General features: G+C 42.2%; 2 protein-coding genes across 2 annotated transcripts; both read right to left on the bottom strand.

Annotated features, from left to right (window-relative positions):
• Positions 1-415: 415 nt before the first annotated feature.
• Positions 416-4545, bottom strand: LOC133890445 (rhomboid-like protein 19). The gene is made up of 8 exons (XM_062330814.1): positions 4276-4545; positions 3636-3760; positions 2984-3044; positions 2017-2183; positions 1811-1922; positions 1525-1727; positions 1308-1442; positions 416-921 (listed from the first exon to the last, which is right to left on the bottom strand). The coding sequence occupies exons 1-8, from the start codon at positions 4315-4317 to the stop codon at positions 822-824; spliced, it is 945 nt and encodes a 314-aa protein (XP_062186798.1). The 5' UTR covers positions 4318-4545; the 3' UTR covers positions 416-821.
• Positions 4546-4730: 185 nt separating this feature from the next.
• On the bottom strand, positions 4731-11054 carry LOC133890444 (BTB/POZ and MATH domain-containing protein 1-like). The gene is made up of 4 exons (XM_062330813.1): positions 10419-11054; positions 7241-7589; positions 6382-6658; positions 4731-5335 (listed from the first exon to the last, which is right to left on the bottom strand). The coding sequence occupies exons 1-4, from the start codon at positions 10880-10882 to the stop codon at positions 5160-5162; spliced, it is 1266 nt and encodes a 421-aa protein (XP_062186797.1). The 5' UTR covers positions 10883-11054; the 3' UTR covers positions 4731-5159.
• Between the last annotated feature and the right edge of the window lie 5124 nt (positions 11055-16178).

Here is a 16178-nt window from a genome sequence, read left to right on the forward strand (position 1 = left end):
AGTAGGGTTTAATTTTCAATTCGTGTTCTTCTCTTTTTTTCCCGAAGAACCCTCCACATTATTAAAAATCCTACATTACAACTCCTACAGATAGATGACGTCACTCAGTTGAACATGCCGTGAGAGATTTCCTTTGCCAAGGAGAGCATGAATTGGTGTCTGATCTTCCAACTTGCACGTTATTACGTGGCTATTAGCTCCTCTGGCAAAGAAAACTTGCACAACTTTGCCAAGGAGAGCATGAAGCCTAAACGTTCTAGCAAATAAAACTTGCACATACTAGCATGAAGCCTAAACCCTCCACATCATTAGAAGGATAGGCATAGGTGGAGGTCACCCAGGAGCCACCGGCTTTCAACCGGCACTGTTTGCCTGAAGGGTCAGCCAGTCTCGTATCATAGCCTGGTCAATCTAAGAAATACAAACAGGCAAGATCTTCTCACATCGTTGTCACGATAGTGCTAACAAGCGGGATACGAAAAGCAATGAACAACATAAATAAAGCTCTAAAAGCTCCTTACATAATTTTGTTCCTGTGAATTCTATCAACCTAAAAAAATGAAAAAATAGACGAGTTCTCGTCCTAGGAAACATCACATTCTCAAGTCGCCATGGCCATGCTCTGTATACAGCTTAGTGCTTCATGAGGTGATTCCAGATGATGAGAAACCTGGGAAAAATGAAGAACGCGGCGGTGAGGACGGGGCTGCTGAAGGGTACATTAGAAATCCATGTTCTTCTTTCGTTCTGTCCTTCAGGGAATCACTTGGACAACGCATCACCGGGAATTCACAAATTGCACAGTTCATTGCACAGAACACTCAAACTTTGTCATCGGCTTGGAGCGATGTGCCCTCCAAACTTCTGACTGCAGCCAGCTTCTCAGCTAATCTTTGCTCCAGCGCCCTTTGACCCCTTTCTCTACAATTATAAGCAACAATCTAGTGAGGTTGAGGACACAACCACCACAAGGGCATGCAATTAGCAAGTGGCAACAAAATTATGTGTTATTAAACCACCAGCAATGTCATGCAGGAAACAGAATAGCCAAGTAGAGATACTAACTACTGCAGAAAAAGAAGTGGAACTAAAAGCATGACAATCATCACGAACAAATAGAGCAACTAAAATGATGGGATCCTTAAGATACGATACAATATCAGAACATAAATCCAGAACTGATTTTGGCATTCTCCATAAACGCTTAGAAGCAAGAAAACATTCCAAAGAATTGCATCCACAATAGATTGTACGAGCAGGTCAAAATTATGCTCTAAAAAATTAAAGACAAAGCCACAAAAGCTAACCTCCTCCTGTTTGCCTCAATAGAGTCTGAACCAGGCAATGACGAGGTATCTAATGCCTGGCCCCTGGAGTCAGATGTTTCGGATCTTCCGCAAAGAAGCCTATGAAATATAGAAGCTATTGGGTCCAGAATTGGTCTGCATATTTGATAAATTTGTCAGAGTACAATTCAGTAAACCGCACAACAGTCAGTATCTTTTATAACAGAAAATGTATTACCTTAGAAATTCAGGGAAGAAGCTTGAGAAAGAAAACTCCTCACTTGGGTCTCCTTTCAGGCCCGACTCAAGCCTCTTTTGGAAGTAACGCAGGTAAATCCAGCTCATATAAATGCCAAACAACAAAATTGGAAGATAAGACACCAATTCCTTTACGAAGAAGGTTACAACAACTGAGATAAGTGCAACAAGAGACGGAATCCACTGTCAGGAAAACGCAGATTGTTAGCGAATACTAATAATAACATGAAATTAGAGTTATTCTATTGATAGTTCAAGAAAAAAACCTTTGCCTTAATCTTTAGCACAAAAAGATTAAGTTCTTGATCAGGCAAAATCTGCTTAATGCCCACCAACAATCCTGACAGAACTCCATAAAATCCAGAAAAAGGAGTGTATCTGGAAAATCAGACGGTAAGAACACCAAAGCTGTACCTGATATGAACATCAAAACAACTTGGCTCGTAAGCTTTCAGAGAAATACAATACTTACAGGTAGCTCTCCTGCTGTGTCATATAGTACAATGCAATGGCAGTTATGAAGACACACCCAGAAGTTGAAGAGTTGACAATAAAGATGAACTTTGATAACTCTTTCGCACCCCATAAAGGCTCTAACAGCTTCCCAAATAAAAGAAGACCAATTATGCTGATAATCACCTGGAATAATATTTCCCAAGTGAGTTAAGGAGCTCATTCAATATATATGTTCTTAACAAGACATAGTTGTCCAAAAGTTTGCAACGTACACGAAAATTAAGACCAGTAGGTAGGTGAATCTACAAATCTGACAAAATAGTTTATTTAACATACAAACAGCAAACACGAATTGGCAGATCAAACACTCAAGGAAAAACAGCCATGAAACAGAACAGTAGCCTTTTCCATTTCCTAACATGAGATTCAAGTTTAGGATGCACATCTAGAAGATGTCTTAGTAACGATTAACAAGTACCATGCTATATGTCCACCATTGTAATCAGAGAAATTCTATTTCCACTCAATGCCTTGCAAATCTTGTCATCCATAAACGAAGATGGAATCAACTAGAGTCAGTATTTCTCCTAATTTAAATGTGATTAATTCAATGACATAAGTTACATCCAACCAGGCAAACGATGGAAAACGTACTCTACTCCACTCCCTACCTGAATTTCATCCAATTCATTACTAGTTTTGAGTTGGCAGATTCTTTTTAATAGCTAACCATACAAAAACATCGTTTAGCTCATCTATGTGATTTGGAAGTGCTTTTCTTTCACATGAATAAACAAATGAAACATATGGGCCCGGATGCAAAGTCACTCGCTTCAGCTCCGGAATTATTTAATGTCAAGGGAATTTAGTTGCAGTAGTATTATTTAAATAAAAAAGAAAAGGGCATAGTGTAAAGATGGTCATGAGGTAAATAAAAAACAGAATTCGATGCTCTGAATAAATGATGGGCTGAAAAATTTTACCCCTGGAATTGTTTGCTCAACATAGCCAGCAGTTATCAGGTTCCAGGCAAAAGGGATCGTCCTGCAAAATAATTGAAAAAAAAATGAATCATGAGTTTTCGTGAGAAGAGTATAAACAGTCGACATGTTTAAGTTCAAGAGTGTAGCATTTCAAAGCCATACTTAACACTCACATTTGGCTTACTAGTTCTTTCTTTAGAGAATATCTGGTAAATTCATTTAATAGGCTAAGCCAACACATCGTTTTTTTGTGCACGAGATGCGATGCTGAATACAACTTAATGCTGAGACCAACATGTCCTTAATCTAAAGCATTGCCGCAAACATACTGCGGCTCTCAAAAATTATCATCACTACAATTACTAAGTATTTTAAACTAGCACCCAAAGTGGTCAATGGATGTGCTAGGTATCTATATTAGCAGTTTTTATACACCAATCAGTATTAGCAAATGACTACAGAGGAGCAAGCATTTCTCAGATGTCATATTACACTCTGCAAATCCATGCCATATTAAGAACTCCATCCAAAAAGTCAGTGCTCAATGTAAAAAGACACTAGGGCAAACAAGCAGCTACAGGGCTTCAGATCTGGTACTTAAAATATATTGATCCGTATAGGATGTCAACACATTGGAGATCTGAGTTGCTACCTTGATGGAATAAGCGCAAGATAGGCGAGAGCCGATGGAAACAGCTGGACTAAAAGATGCACAAGGAGCAATATGACGGCGAGGCCCTTGCACAACTTTGTGTATCCTCTGAAGAAGCTTCCACCCTGCATTTTGTGAAAGGTAGCATCAGTCAGTGACAAACACAGCATAAGATGTGCCACATTATCAGCCACAGTTCAGTTTTTAGCCAACATATAGCAAGTCGGTAAATTGGTTATGCTCCCAAAGAACATCAAGCAAACACACTTGGAAGTTTGAATCGAATCAACTAACAAATAACAGCACATAAGCCTTTCACTAGCATAGGGTACAAACGGAATTAAGGAATGTACAATGGTTTAGCGAGATCCACACGCTGTAATCTCTGACATGCGCCCAACGCAACCACGCATTTCAAGTGGAACACATCGTGACATTAATAAGCATCGTCACGCAGAGTCCGCGCCCAACCTCTCCGCGACGGCCCCTCAAGTAACAACGCGACAGGAACACCAGGTGATCTAGGACGCGCATCAGATCACACGGCACAAGGGTCGCTCGATTCGAAGCATCCCGAACAGCACGGCGTGTCCCCAGATCTAGAGAGAGAGAGAGAGAGAGAGAGAGAGAGAGGTGGTACCCCGGAGGGAAGCGCGGGCGGCGGAGGGGAGCTGCTGCTCATCGTCGTGGCGGACGCCGCCGCCCAACGAGATCTGCCGCGCCAATCCGAAACCGCAGCTCGCGCTGGCGCCGCGATCTGTCGCTCGGTAGGCCCACCCAGCTGCTGGATTTCTCTCCCTCGGGATCGCAGCGAGAAGAGGGGGAGTGCAGAGCAAGCAAAGCAGCTTGATGGTTTCCTGCGTGGGGTCGATCAGATCGATGGCTTCTGCTGGGCAACGTCTGTCGGTCTGCCTCTTCCTCTAAGTGGTTAATTACATGGATGCTTATGCGAGCGATTTTAAAAAAACCTGGAGCCTCATGATTTATTAATTTCTTCTGATACCACATCTCTATATTGCACACAGCTACTCGATAGCAAGTAGGCAACACAGCCACACAGGTAAACGATTCTCAGAAGTGCGCAACTGAAGGTGCATGCATGACCCAACTGAACATTTCATCATTTCAATTGATTACAGCCAAATACAGACGGCTTTGAATCGACAAAGCTGACCCAGCAGAAGGTACAAGTACAACCTGGTGTAAAAAATTCTGCGCCGTTTTTCCACTTGATCAAACATTGCACCAGTCCGTCTTTGCCGTGCCACCTGTGCGCACTTATGATCACATGCTGCAAAGCACCACAAGCTTTGCAGCAATGCAGTTGGAGTACACTAGTCAGTAGGATGTATATTAGCCATAACTCGCTCCACAGTTGCAGCAATAGGGCTAGGAAGGGAGATGGAAGTTACAACACACAGAGACGCTACAACATGCATGATATGGCACCACAAAAGCACCGTTAATGAAAGCACTTTGCAACGAAAAAAGACACAAGGAACTCTAGGCTTATCAGGGCAGCGGTTAAATTCTTGGTTTCACGCGTCTTCCATTAGCATCGCCGCCATCGAGGACTTCATTCGAATACAAGCACGGGCTGATCGTATGCTCTCCTACCTTGGCCACATACTCGAGAAGCTCGGTCAGAAGGGACGGGCAGCTTTGCTGCAAATAATCAAACCCATCGGTTTGCATCACAGCTGCAAAATAAAAACATGGTTAAGCGTTGATATTTGAAGGCAGGTATCTATTACGAAATATCATACAGGTGATACGCCAGTAAATAGTATGACATAACATGCCACGTGCATCCATTCAATACAAGAATATCAATTTCATTATGCTATACTGTTTTTGCAGTAAAATAAGCAATGGAAAACATTAGTAGCCACAAAGTGAATCCAAATTTTAACTTTTGAAAGATGGCACTGAATGCATAATACTAGGTGAACGATTCTGGTTATCAGATTTTGCAGCCAACATTGCACAAGTCGAATGATATGAACAGTAACTAGCCGGCCAAAATGGGCAAGGAACACCTGGTTATTACTGATGTGATGCCAGATTCAGTTTAATGTTTTCTGACAAGCTCTTTACTTATTTCTCAGATTATCTTGAGGCAATCTGCCCACACGTTTTTCTAAAGAAACTATATGTTTCACAATTTCACATACAAAATCACCATGAAAATGAGCCAGAATCACTTTTTATACCCCGGGCATGCCTCAAGTCCCTAAACCTACAGTGAACGAACCATGTAACCAAGGAATAAGCTGGCTGTATATACACTAATAACTTCTAACTACAATTTTGTGCTCATGAGCACTGTGATACATGCTTATGGTATCTTTCTATTCATCAGCATTGACTAACAAAAATTTGGAAGTGGCCATGCAGTAAAGGTGTCAAATTGTGATAACCGTTGAAAATTTTAAGGTATAGTGCACAGAATCTCATTGAACCTATGATTGAACCTCGATGCATCATAGGCTCCTAAAATCTCCAATAAATTATTAGCATTACAATGTTCCAGTGCAAACAAAACTTGATGCTACATGTTACAGTCTTTGGGGGGCTAATATGAAAGTGATCCTGTAATACGTCTTTCTTTTCATATGACAATAAAAATTCTGTAGTAACTAGAAGAGCTATATCATTAATTTCACCTAAACAAACTTCTAGCTAGAACCTACCAGCTTCCATGAGAAATCAATATACAATCAAGCTTCAGAAATATTGTACTCACCTTTCAAATTCTCAGGCAGAGCCACAAATTTCAAGCAAACAGTTTTTAGCTGATAACAGTGGTGCTGTTCAGCCAGCGCCAAAGTGTTTGCAACAGTGTTTATTGCAACATCTTCACATAGCTTGAGTTCACAGAGCAACTTTAGTCTCTCCAATGCGTAACGGTCCGCCGCAGCAAGTAAATGTTGAGCCATCAAAGTGGACACCCAAGTCGTATTTACACCAGTAAGCTCTTCAATGTCAGGCAACTCATCCCAGTACATAAAATGGAGTAAGGCCTGCAAAATTCAATGTGCAGCTCAGATTGAATTAATGGATGCTGGAGGTTCACAAATAAGGAAAATGAATACATCATGCTTCTGAGGAGCTAAGGGGATGCGAACATTAGTGAGCATAAAGTGGACCAATTAACAATGTATCAGAGTAGAACAAGTATCACCAGATGAACATGACTTCTATTCTAAAAAGGTGATAATTGTACAATATAAATAAGTAGTAAAAATAGTAACCATCAAATGACATATCAGCAGCGTTTGTTGCTATATTTGCTACCATTGATATTCTAATTTCTAAATTTCATAAAGGCAAAGTATCTGCTTGCTTAAGTTCTGACTTCGGAATTTAGCAGGTTATTTTTATATTATATGCTGTTGAAGCAATATGCACAAAAGCTGCTCGATCATTTTTTTTTTTGTCCCAACCAGTGGCTTTAGAAAAATCTCACAACCACTTTAATGACATGACATGGTGATAGTAGCAAGGAGTGACTACCTCTCAAGACATTATGACGATAACAAAATCAAAGGGAATAGATAGCATGAAAGATAAATTAACAAAAATAAACAGGGAGCCAGGGAAACCTTGAAGACTGGAGCTTCCATGTCTTCAACCTTTATGCACTTCATGTTTTTATCCTTCATGGGACCAAAAAGCTGTGCCCTAAAAACTGGTGACCGGGCCGAAAGAACCACCTTGTGAGCAGGAAACATCTCTCCATCAACTTCGAATGTAATGTCAGTTCTCTTTCCACTTGTAAGTAGCTGGCCAATATGTTGAGCCATGTTGGACGGTGGCACTGGTATTGTGTATATCTTCGGCCCTTCAGTATGTGATTGAACAACACCAACGGTGCAGTTCACTAAAAGGCAATCATCTTTAAGATAATCTGATGTTTCCAGGGCTGACCGTTTGAAGAAACGCTTGTAGCCCCTGCATGCACAGAAAGATAAGTTACTTCCAATAGGCGATAACTAGTGAAATGAAAGAATACTCCAGGCATAATGCAAGTGGTAATATGTAATATTCAAGAAACCAACCAAGCAGAAAGCCAAGTAGGATGACAGAAAAAATGAGTAATCACGGAACCGCAGTGAGAAAAATAGATGAATCAACACATATATGAATCAAAAGCTAAGTGTTGCATGAACACAATATTTCCTGAAATACATAGTATCAACTTACATATCATCCAAAAATAAACTTGCAACACTGAATGCCCAAATATAAGGCCAGAAGATGCAAGCGGCACAAGAAACACACAAGCAACTAATGTTTACAAAGAAACTACAATATCAACCATAACTGTTACGCACATATCATATTTTAATGCAGACAATACAAATGGTGATTAGCATTAGAAACAACAAAACATTAGCAGGGTAGCAATGGAGAATATATGGTAAAAAAAAACAGCCCCTTTATGAGGTAGATACAATCCTATCAGACTAGCAATAACACAAAAGTTTTCAAATTTGGAGAGTAAATCATAAAAAAAAAGGTCAAACAGAACTCCTTGAATCTAAAACAATATAGCTTTTGGAATGAACAGTTTATGGTTTGACAGCAGCCTGCCATGGCATCTGATTATACCACGGTCCACAGGCCTTTTGCTGACTTCAGCAACATCACTGCCAGCAAATGTTTTAATTGTGCCATAGTTGTTAGGGTGTCACCATAGCGTCGCTATATCAGCGTGGCGGAAACTCGAGGCTCGCCACACCGACGCCATGGCTCCCCATCCGCCACGCCCGTCCGCCGCCCAGTGGAGGGCCGTTGGGGAGCAGATCATGCAGATATGGAGTTGGGTAACCCAGATCTGCCGTCGCCGAAGCTGCCCCATCACCCTCCGGCTTCATTCCCGCCGATCCCCTTCTACACCGCCGTCCCTCAAGCTGCGCGGTTGAGAGAAGGGGAACGAGAGGGAAGAGAAGTGGGGGCAGCGCAGTGAGGAGCAGTGGCGCGAGAGAGATGAGAAGGGGGGCTGGGGGCGCAACAGAGAGAGAAAGATGGGGAGGCAAGCAAGGGAGGATTATTTAACTATTTGTCACTCTTATCGTGTGTCAATTCGGTCTCTTACTAACATGTGAGGCCACCTGAGTCACTGATAGTGGGCTAGGATGGCAAATCTGTTGCCACTCAGCTGATAAGAGTGGCAAATAGTTAAATGCCCCAGCGAGGGAAGCAGCGCTGCGAGAGAGAAAAGTGGACAGCACAATGGCGCTGCATCGACCTGGGAGGGGATATCTACAGGAGGGGAAGCACTTGTCGGCTGGCTGGTGGGCTGGGCCAACTCCTCTCCCTTCTCTTTTTCCCTTTTCTCCTTTTTCTTTTTCTTTCCTCCTCCTTGCTGCTGTTTTGGTGTTTCTTTAGCTCGTATGGCATCACCACACCGCGCACCATAAGCGATATAAAGGTGTGAAGATGGCGGGTCGCCACACCACCATAATAACTATGATTGTTGGTACTAAAAGTCAGAAACAACACTAAAACAGAGTGGTTTCTTCGGGATGCTCCAAGGATGCCAAGTTGGAACATATATTGTTCAGAGTGCATGGTGACAAAGCAGCACTTATAGGAAAACAAGAATAATTCAAAGTGCACGGTCTGTGGTATTAAAAATTTAGATGTTAGTTGCATACATGCATCTTGGACAGATAAAGATCATGTAACCTAACATGAGTACATTAAAACCCATTGTCCCATTCCATTATTTTGCACGGAGAAGAAAAGACATTATTTATCTGAGTACCTGTATGTACCAACTAGTCAACTAACAACTCATAACATAACAAGCAATTGTATAATTGTCTTTGTTTGCTCCATTTTCATACATATTGAAGCACATAGTTCAAGCAACACTCAAATATTGCAATAGTAATGCAAAAATCAACAAACGTTGAGAAAAGTTATATCACAGTCGAATACCAAATAAATTTCGCAAAATGGTATATTTATGATCCACGATCATCGAAATCAAGAGATATGACATGACTGATAGTATCGATTTGGAGATTAATCATATACCTACAGGCTAAAGTATAACTTCAAACCACCATGGCTCACCCACTGATTCATAAACTAACAAGGCAAACAATATAACTATGCAGATAATTTGTTGTACATCTAAACCACTTAACCCACTGCACATCCTCAAACCAAAACATAATAGCAGCGAGCTCCCATACAGCACTGGTCAATCAATACATGGCCAAGTAATGAAGTACATACACTGAAATCAAATCCATCAACAAACATGCATGGATAAAACCAGATTATCAAGGCCCACAAAGTAATCTAAATGAACTGAATCCACTACAATTTTTACAGTGAGCCAACCAAGCAAGCCATCTACCAAAACGAACAGAAACAAATTGAAGCAGACAGCACATGCACACATTAGCTATAATGCCAGTCAACAACTCTATGTTTGAAACATTAAAAACAAAGTTCACAATAATACGCACTAAACATAATCCACACCAATTATCAAATTAGAAATACTTGTAAGCACAAATTGACTGCTAAACCTAAAAGGGCAACCATGTGCATCAAAATCTCTTAAATCGCCTACATACAACTAACTACCACCAGCATTTATAGCGACATAGCAATTTCTACTCAAACATATGATCAAATTAGAAATTTCCAATCCAAACAGTCGCTTCAATTCAACGGGCACCACAAAACTATACAATCTGCACATCCTGACATCACATGCAGTCCGATCCAAATGTTATTGCACAAGCCGAGGAGACTCACCACATGCTGCCGCGGTACTTGAGGGTGTAGGGGCCGCCCTCGAGCGACCTCCCAAAGTGGGTGTGCACCTTGTCCTGCCCCTTGCCGCTCTGGTCGACAAGCGTGAGCTCGAAGAGCGCGCGCACGTCGGTGCCCTCGCTGGCGAGGGCTATGAAGAGCGAGACATACGCGGCGCCGTCCTCGGGGCTCTTCCCGTCGGGGTAGAAGTATATAGCCCACTCGAATCCCCCGACGGAGAAGGACTCGGAGGCGATGTACTTCCCCACCCCGATCCCCTTGGAGAGCGAGTAGCCCGCGATCTTAAAATGGTGCGACCCGTTCACCGTCTTGGTGACCGACGTGGACGCCGTCTCGGAGGGGGAGGCGGAGGAGGAGGACGCGGCTAGCGGCGGGAACGGCCGCCCCGCGGCGGCGCCGGCGGGGGAGGAGGAGGGGCCGCCGCGGCAGACACGGCCGGCACCCATCGGCAGTCGAGATCGGGCTAGGGTTCCGCCCCTCGCGGCAGCGACTCAGCCCGGATCGGACGGATCGGGCGGAGGCGCCGGATACCGACGCGGCGGCGGCGGGATTCGGTGGGGCGGGGTGCGGATGGATTTGGGGATTTGGGGGGAAGGGGGGGGGGGCGGCGACGATGGCAATGACGAGACGGGGAGGAAGACTTGGTGTTTGGTTTCGTTTGGTTCGGATTGGGTGGGTAATAAAAACGAATCGGACTTGAGTCGAAGTCGAGGTCGGTGCATTTCCGATCAAAAGAACCTGAATGTTTGGATGCTCCGTTCGCTTGTCTCGTCTTGCTACGCGAGTGAATCCTTACCGGCTCAGGCGAGCGAAATTTGCTCTCCTGTAGCCGAAAAATAAAATCTTGCCAACGTAAGTCTCGAGACAAACTAGCCACCCATCCAAACGTTTAGTTTTCTCCGTATCCTCGCTCGGCAAGGCGAGAGGCGAGGCCAGCTTTGCCGGAGGATCCGAACACGCTTGGAATGTTTTTGCTCTGGCATAATTGATGTAGTGTGCTTATTGCATGCTTGTTCGCTTATGTTTTTACTGTTGCATTTATCTCTACCTTCTTTAGCAGATTGTATGTTGTATGAATGATTGAATGGTCCATTCATTCCATTAGCCCTTCGGTGATATCCTTCCTTCACCCATGTCCAATGTAAAGATAGGATTTCATTGGCCTCAGCATTTTACATATGATGTTCAGTAGCTACTATGCCTATCAAGATAGTGATCCAATCGCTGGAGTTGTGAATATGGCTTTATTAAATGGGGAAGCAATGATATTCTCCTCTGCTGATGACATCACCTGTACTGATGCCCTTTAGGCATCTCTCTGATGCAGCGTTGCAAGCATGTATCTCTGAGTGAAGCGGAACTAGAGTACTTAGGCCAACTCTAGCAGCGCCTATCCAAAGTACTGTAACACTAGAAATTGGTCTCCAGCATTACTCTATCCGGCACTACAGTACCGCACAGTACTTGTCTCCAGCAGATACCCTATCTGTTGCTACAGTATCACACAGACTGCTACAGTGTTACGGAGAGTATTGAGCTGCAAATTTGCGGGTTACTGTTTGCCGAGGCCGGAAGTGATCGGGAGAGAGAAAACACTGTATCATTACTGTTTGTAAAGGCTTACCGTGAGTCTAGAGAGAGAGAAAAGTAGTAGAAGCTAGGAAATAAGATAATTATTGGAGCTGAAAAAATAAGGAATAATGTAATAGTGATATGGGATGTTGTAATAGTATAGTGCTACAGTACCCCCCCGGCAAAAGTAGTGTAGCACTGAAAATTGGTCTCCAGCAGTTAGCTATCCGTGCTACAGTACCGCTACAGTGTTGTGGAGGGAGAGTATATGGCTGTAAATTTGCCGGGTCACGGTACCAGTACGCAACACTGTAGTAGTACTGTTTACAGTGCTGCTAGGACCGGACGAAGGAAACACTGTAGCACCACTGTGGCGGTACAACATTGTAGCAGTACTGTTCATAGAGGCTGATAGTGGGTCCGAAGAGAGGAAAATAGTAGTAAAATATAGGAAATAGGGTAGCTGCTAGAGATGAAAAAATAAGGGATGCTGTAATAGTGATAGGGGATGCTGTAATAGTATTTTTGAGGATGAAAATTTAAGGTAGCTGCTGGAGATGACCTTAATACAATGCTAACCAGCAGAAACAGCTTTGAAAATCCAGCAAAATCTGAAGTGTCTATCCGATTCAAACTTAACATGGAATCTCACGGAAGATCCCTGAGGATCGAGTCAAGAGCAAGAGTCACTGAAGATTCCGAAAGGCGGAAAGTGAACCGGCGAAATACAACAAGAAGGAGGAAGCTGTCATTCACGGAGGAGAAAAAGTGGTGCACCGACGAGGTGAGACGTTGCTGGACCTTTAACTAGAAATGCTTTCCAGGTGAAAGATGGTAAGACGGCGGTGAAAAAGTCTGATTGCCAGCCATTTGACGAAGCACAAGCTTATAAGCCAAGAGGAGGCACTACTACAGAATGAGTCAAAAGTAGCAGCATATTAGCATCGGTTGTGCTAAAATTGAAACTGAAGATGTATCACTACCAGTTCTTAAGCTTCCACGCGCAAACAATGAGTGAGCCGCTAAAAATCGGTACTGAAACCATTTATCAGTGCTGGTTCTAGCCACGAACAGACACTGGTGATTGCTACTGTCACAGCTTATATTTAAAATCATAACTTTTCACGAAGTTAGATGGGAAAAACTTTATAAGAAAGTTGTAGATCTACAATTTTGTAGTTGATAAATTTTTAATTTGAGGTCATTTAAGTGCTCAAATAATTTTAACAAAGTTTCAGCTACGTTGGATAACAACTCATCTTAAAAAATTCATAGTGTTTTTCATACGAAGTAGGATGGAGACAAATTTTATATAAAAATTATAGCTCTCAACGAGATCTAAAACTTTGTAGTTAATTAGTTTTTTATTTGAGGTCATTTGGATATCCATATAGTCATTCAAACGTTCGGTCAGAAGATGTCAAAATGATTGATTTTGCTATTATAATCGAGAACGAATGATAGCTAAGATGGTTAGAGGGGTCATACGCGAGGGTCTGCTGTGAGGTCGTGAGTTCGAGTCCCGGTTACCGCATGTGAGCAAAAATCGCGTGACTTGTGCAGTCAGGTGTCTCGAGTTGATTTTTTTTTTTTTTTTTGCTTTTTCGGCCCTAAAAGTTTGAACCGGGGAAAATCATATCAATATCGGTTGATAGCTCTAACCGGTACTGATAATCCAACTATCAGTATCGGTTGGAGCTACCAATCAACACTGATAGTCAGTAAGTAGCGGTTCAAAATCTATCATTGATGATGATTTTAAACCACCAATGTTCTGCTGGAGTGAGGAGTAGGTGGGGTGAAAAGGGTGGAGGACGGGCAGGAGTGGCAAGGGAGTGGTGAGTGCAGCGGTGAGGGCAGGAGCGCAAGAGCGGGAGGGAGAGTAGGGGAGCCATTTCGACTATTATTTGATGGAACTACGTTGTCAGTCACATTATGAAAACTACCGTTAGTTGCGATCACAGGACTGCAGTAGTTGTTGTGTCTCAGGATAGAATTTTACAGTGCCAGTCATAGGTTCTTTTCTGAATGTGGGATAGATTTCATCTACTCTGACATCTGGGAGAACATGTTTGCCTCTCCCACATTAGGGATTTTCCTATTGTTTCCCCTCAAAACATGTTTGCCTCTTCAGTTCATCATGCTCATAATCCAGCAATGTTATGTACTCTCCGAGAATTCAAAAAGGTGGTTCAATCTCGAGCATTTGCAATGAGATCACATAGTTGAAATTCCGTAGTCATACTGTCAAGGATTTCCTTGTCTTCGAGTTTGGACATTGGCTTCGGTTTGGAGCATTCGGTAGCGACAACTTTTTGAACGACGCAATGTCTACAAGATCTTCTACTCGCAATTCAAGTTTTTTACTATTTATTTTTCCAGATTAAAAAAGTGGAAAGATCGACGTGCAGCAGGAAAGTCCCACACTCTCAACTCAAATCGTCACAAGCTGTAATTTGTTATGGAGGGTCATCAGCTGTAATTGTAACTATGAAGGGGTTAAACACATCGTTTGTTCCTCTCCTTCCCTAATATTTAACAAAATAATTGTATATGCAAGATCTGCGACTGATCTTGGTTTCTCTCCTTCCCTAATAGTCCATCTCATTCACAAAGTAGATTTGACACAGCAGGTTCTGAGGTTTAATAATTTTGCAATCTGGTTGAAAATGTAGAGTCCCAATAGATTCACAGCTTCTACTTCTAACCGTACTATAGTAAAAGATTATTGGAGAGATGTGTTACTTTGATATTGTACTTATTTCCTGATGATTTAGGCTACTACCTATTTTGTTACAGCTTCCACACTATGAGAGATGAAGATTAGATAAAGGATAAACCAACACTTTGCTGACTTTTATTACAAAATAAGGATTAAAGTGCATTTCTTGAATGACTGGCAACCTCCAACAAAGATGACATACTACTTATTGTTACAAGAGCCCAACAGTGTTTCAGTCACTTTGATTCTAAATAGGAATTTATTTTTCTTTTGGGCATAGAAAGATCTTAAACATGCTCCAGATTCTGGAATTGCACTTTCTGATTATCGAAGATAATGCGAGCGCGGGAAGAGACTCCACACGTGAGCATCTTGACCACCATATCTCTCTCATCCTTGTTATTTGGAAAGACGCACTCAGTAGAAGAGCGTGGTGGAAAAATACCCATCTTCTCACAGTCCTCGCAAGGGTCATCATATTTCAGAACAATCGTGTCCAAATTGGGAGTTTGCTGCACATCAGCTCTTATGAATTCTGTTTGTTGTTCCAGTGGCTTGAAGCCGATGATCTGGAGCCCTTTCATAAAAGAGTTTTTGCGGCTTGTAATTTCAGACAACTTCCATAAGGGATTAGTTCTCACCCAAATACCTTGTCTTGATTCGTTGATCTGGCATGGATGTTCCCATATCTAATAAGCACAAACAAGTCAAATTTGTAAGTGATAATTGAAGGTGTTTCTTGAAACTGTGTAAGAAAAAGCTTGTATTGCAGAGAGAACATATCAGACTAAAACTAACGAAAGAAAGCAAATAGATGAATCTACCTCAATATCAAACATCTCAAGGAATGGTGCGGCTTCAAGGAGGACTCTCATCCTTAGCGTGTTAAATGCAGTGCAAGCTTGTTTTCCTTCCGGTTGCATCCAAAGCTGACAGAAAAAAAAAAACAGATAAAGAATTCCAATTTCATCAAGTGCTGCAACAAAGAAAGATGAAGTAAACAAGAAAAAGAAGAACATATTGTTGTTTTGCATGTATAGTGATCAACTGTGCTCACTACGAAAACAACAAGAGAACTTTTGCCATACCCACACGTCTCTTAAATGTGTTGGATTTTGATGGGAGGGAGGCTTAGCCTGCCATGAAATCATTATAGCATCCCAACAGTCTAACTCTCAACCATCCAAACTTTAGATCCACAAACCGAGCCGGCTACTCAACAAAATTTGGAGAAAATGGAAGGCAAACACTCTACAAAGTTCAATCCGTACATTCGGTGAAGACCACCGCTGTTTCCAACGGTTGGAGTCGCGGTCACCTTTGTGGGGAGAGAGAAAGAACAGATCAAGACAGGATAGCAATTCCATCCGATTACTCTTTTACTTACAGGTAAATAATCTAATAATATCAAGTATGGGTTGTATTTAATACCCGTGATATATTTGTGG

Source organism: Phragmites australis, chromosome 14, assembly GCF_958298935.1.
Source record: "Phragmites australis chromosome 14, lpPhrAust1.1, whole genome shotgun sequence".
Taxonomy (NCBI): Eukaryota; Viridiplantae; Streptophyta; class Magnoliopsida; order Poales; family Poaceae; genus Phragmites; species Phragmites australis.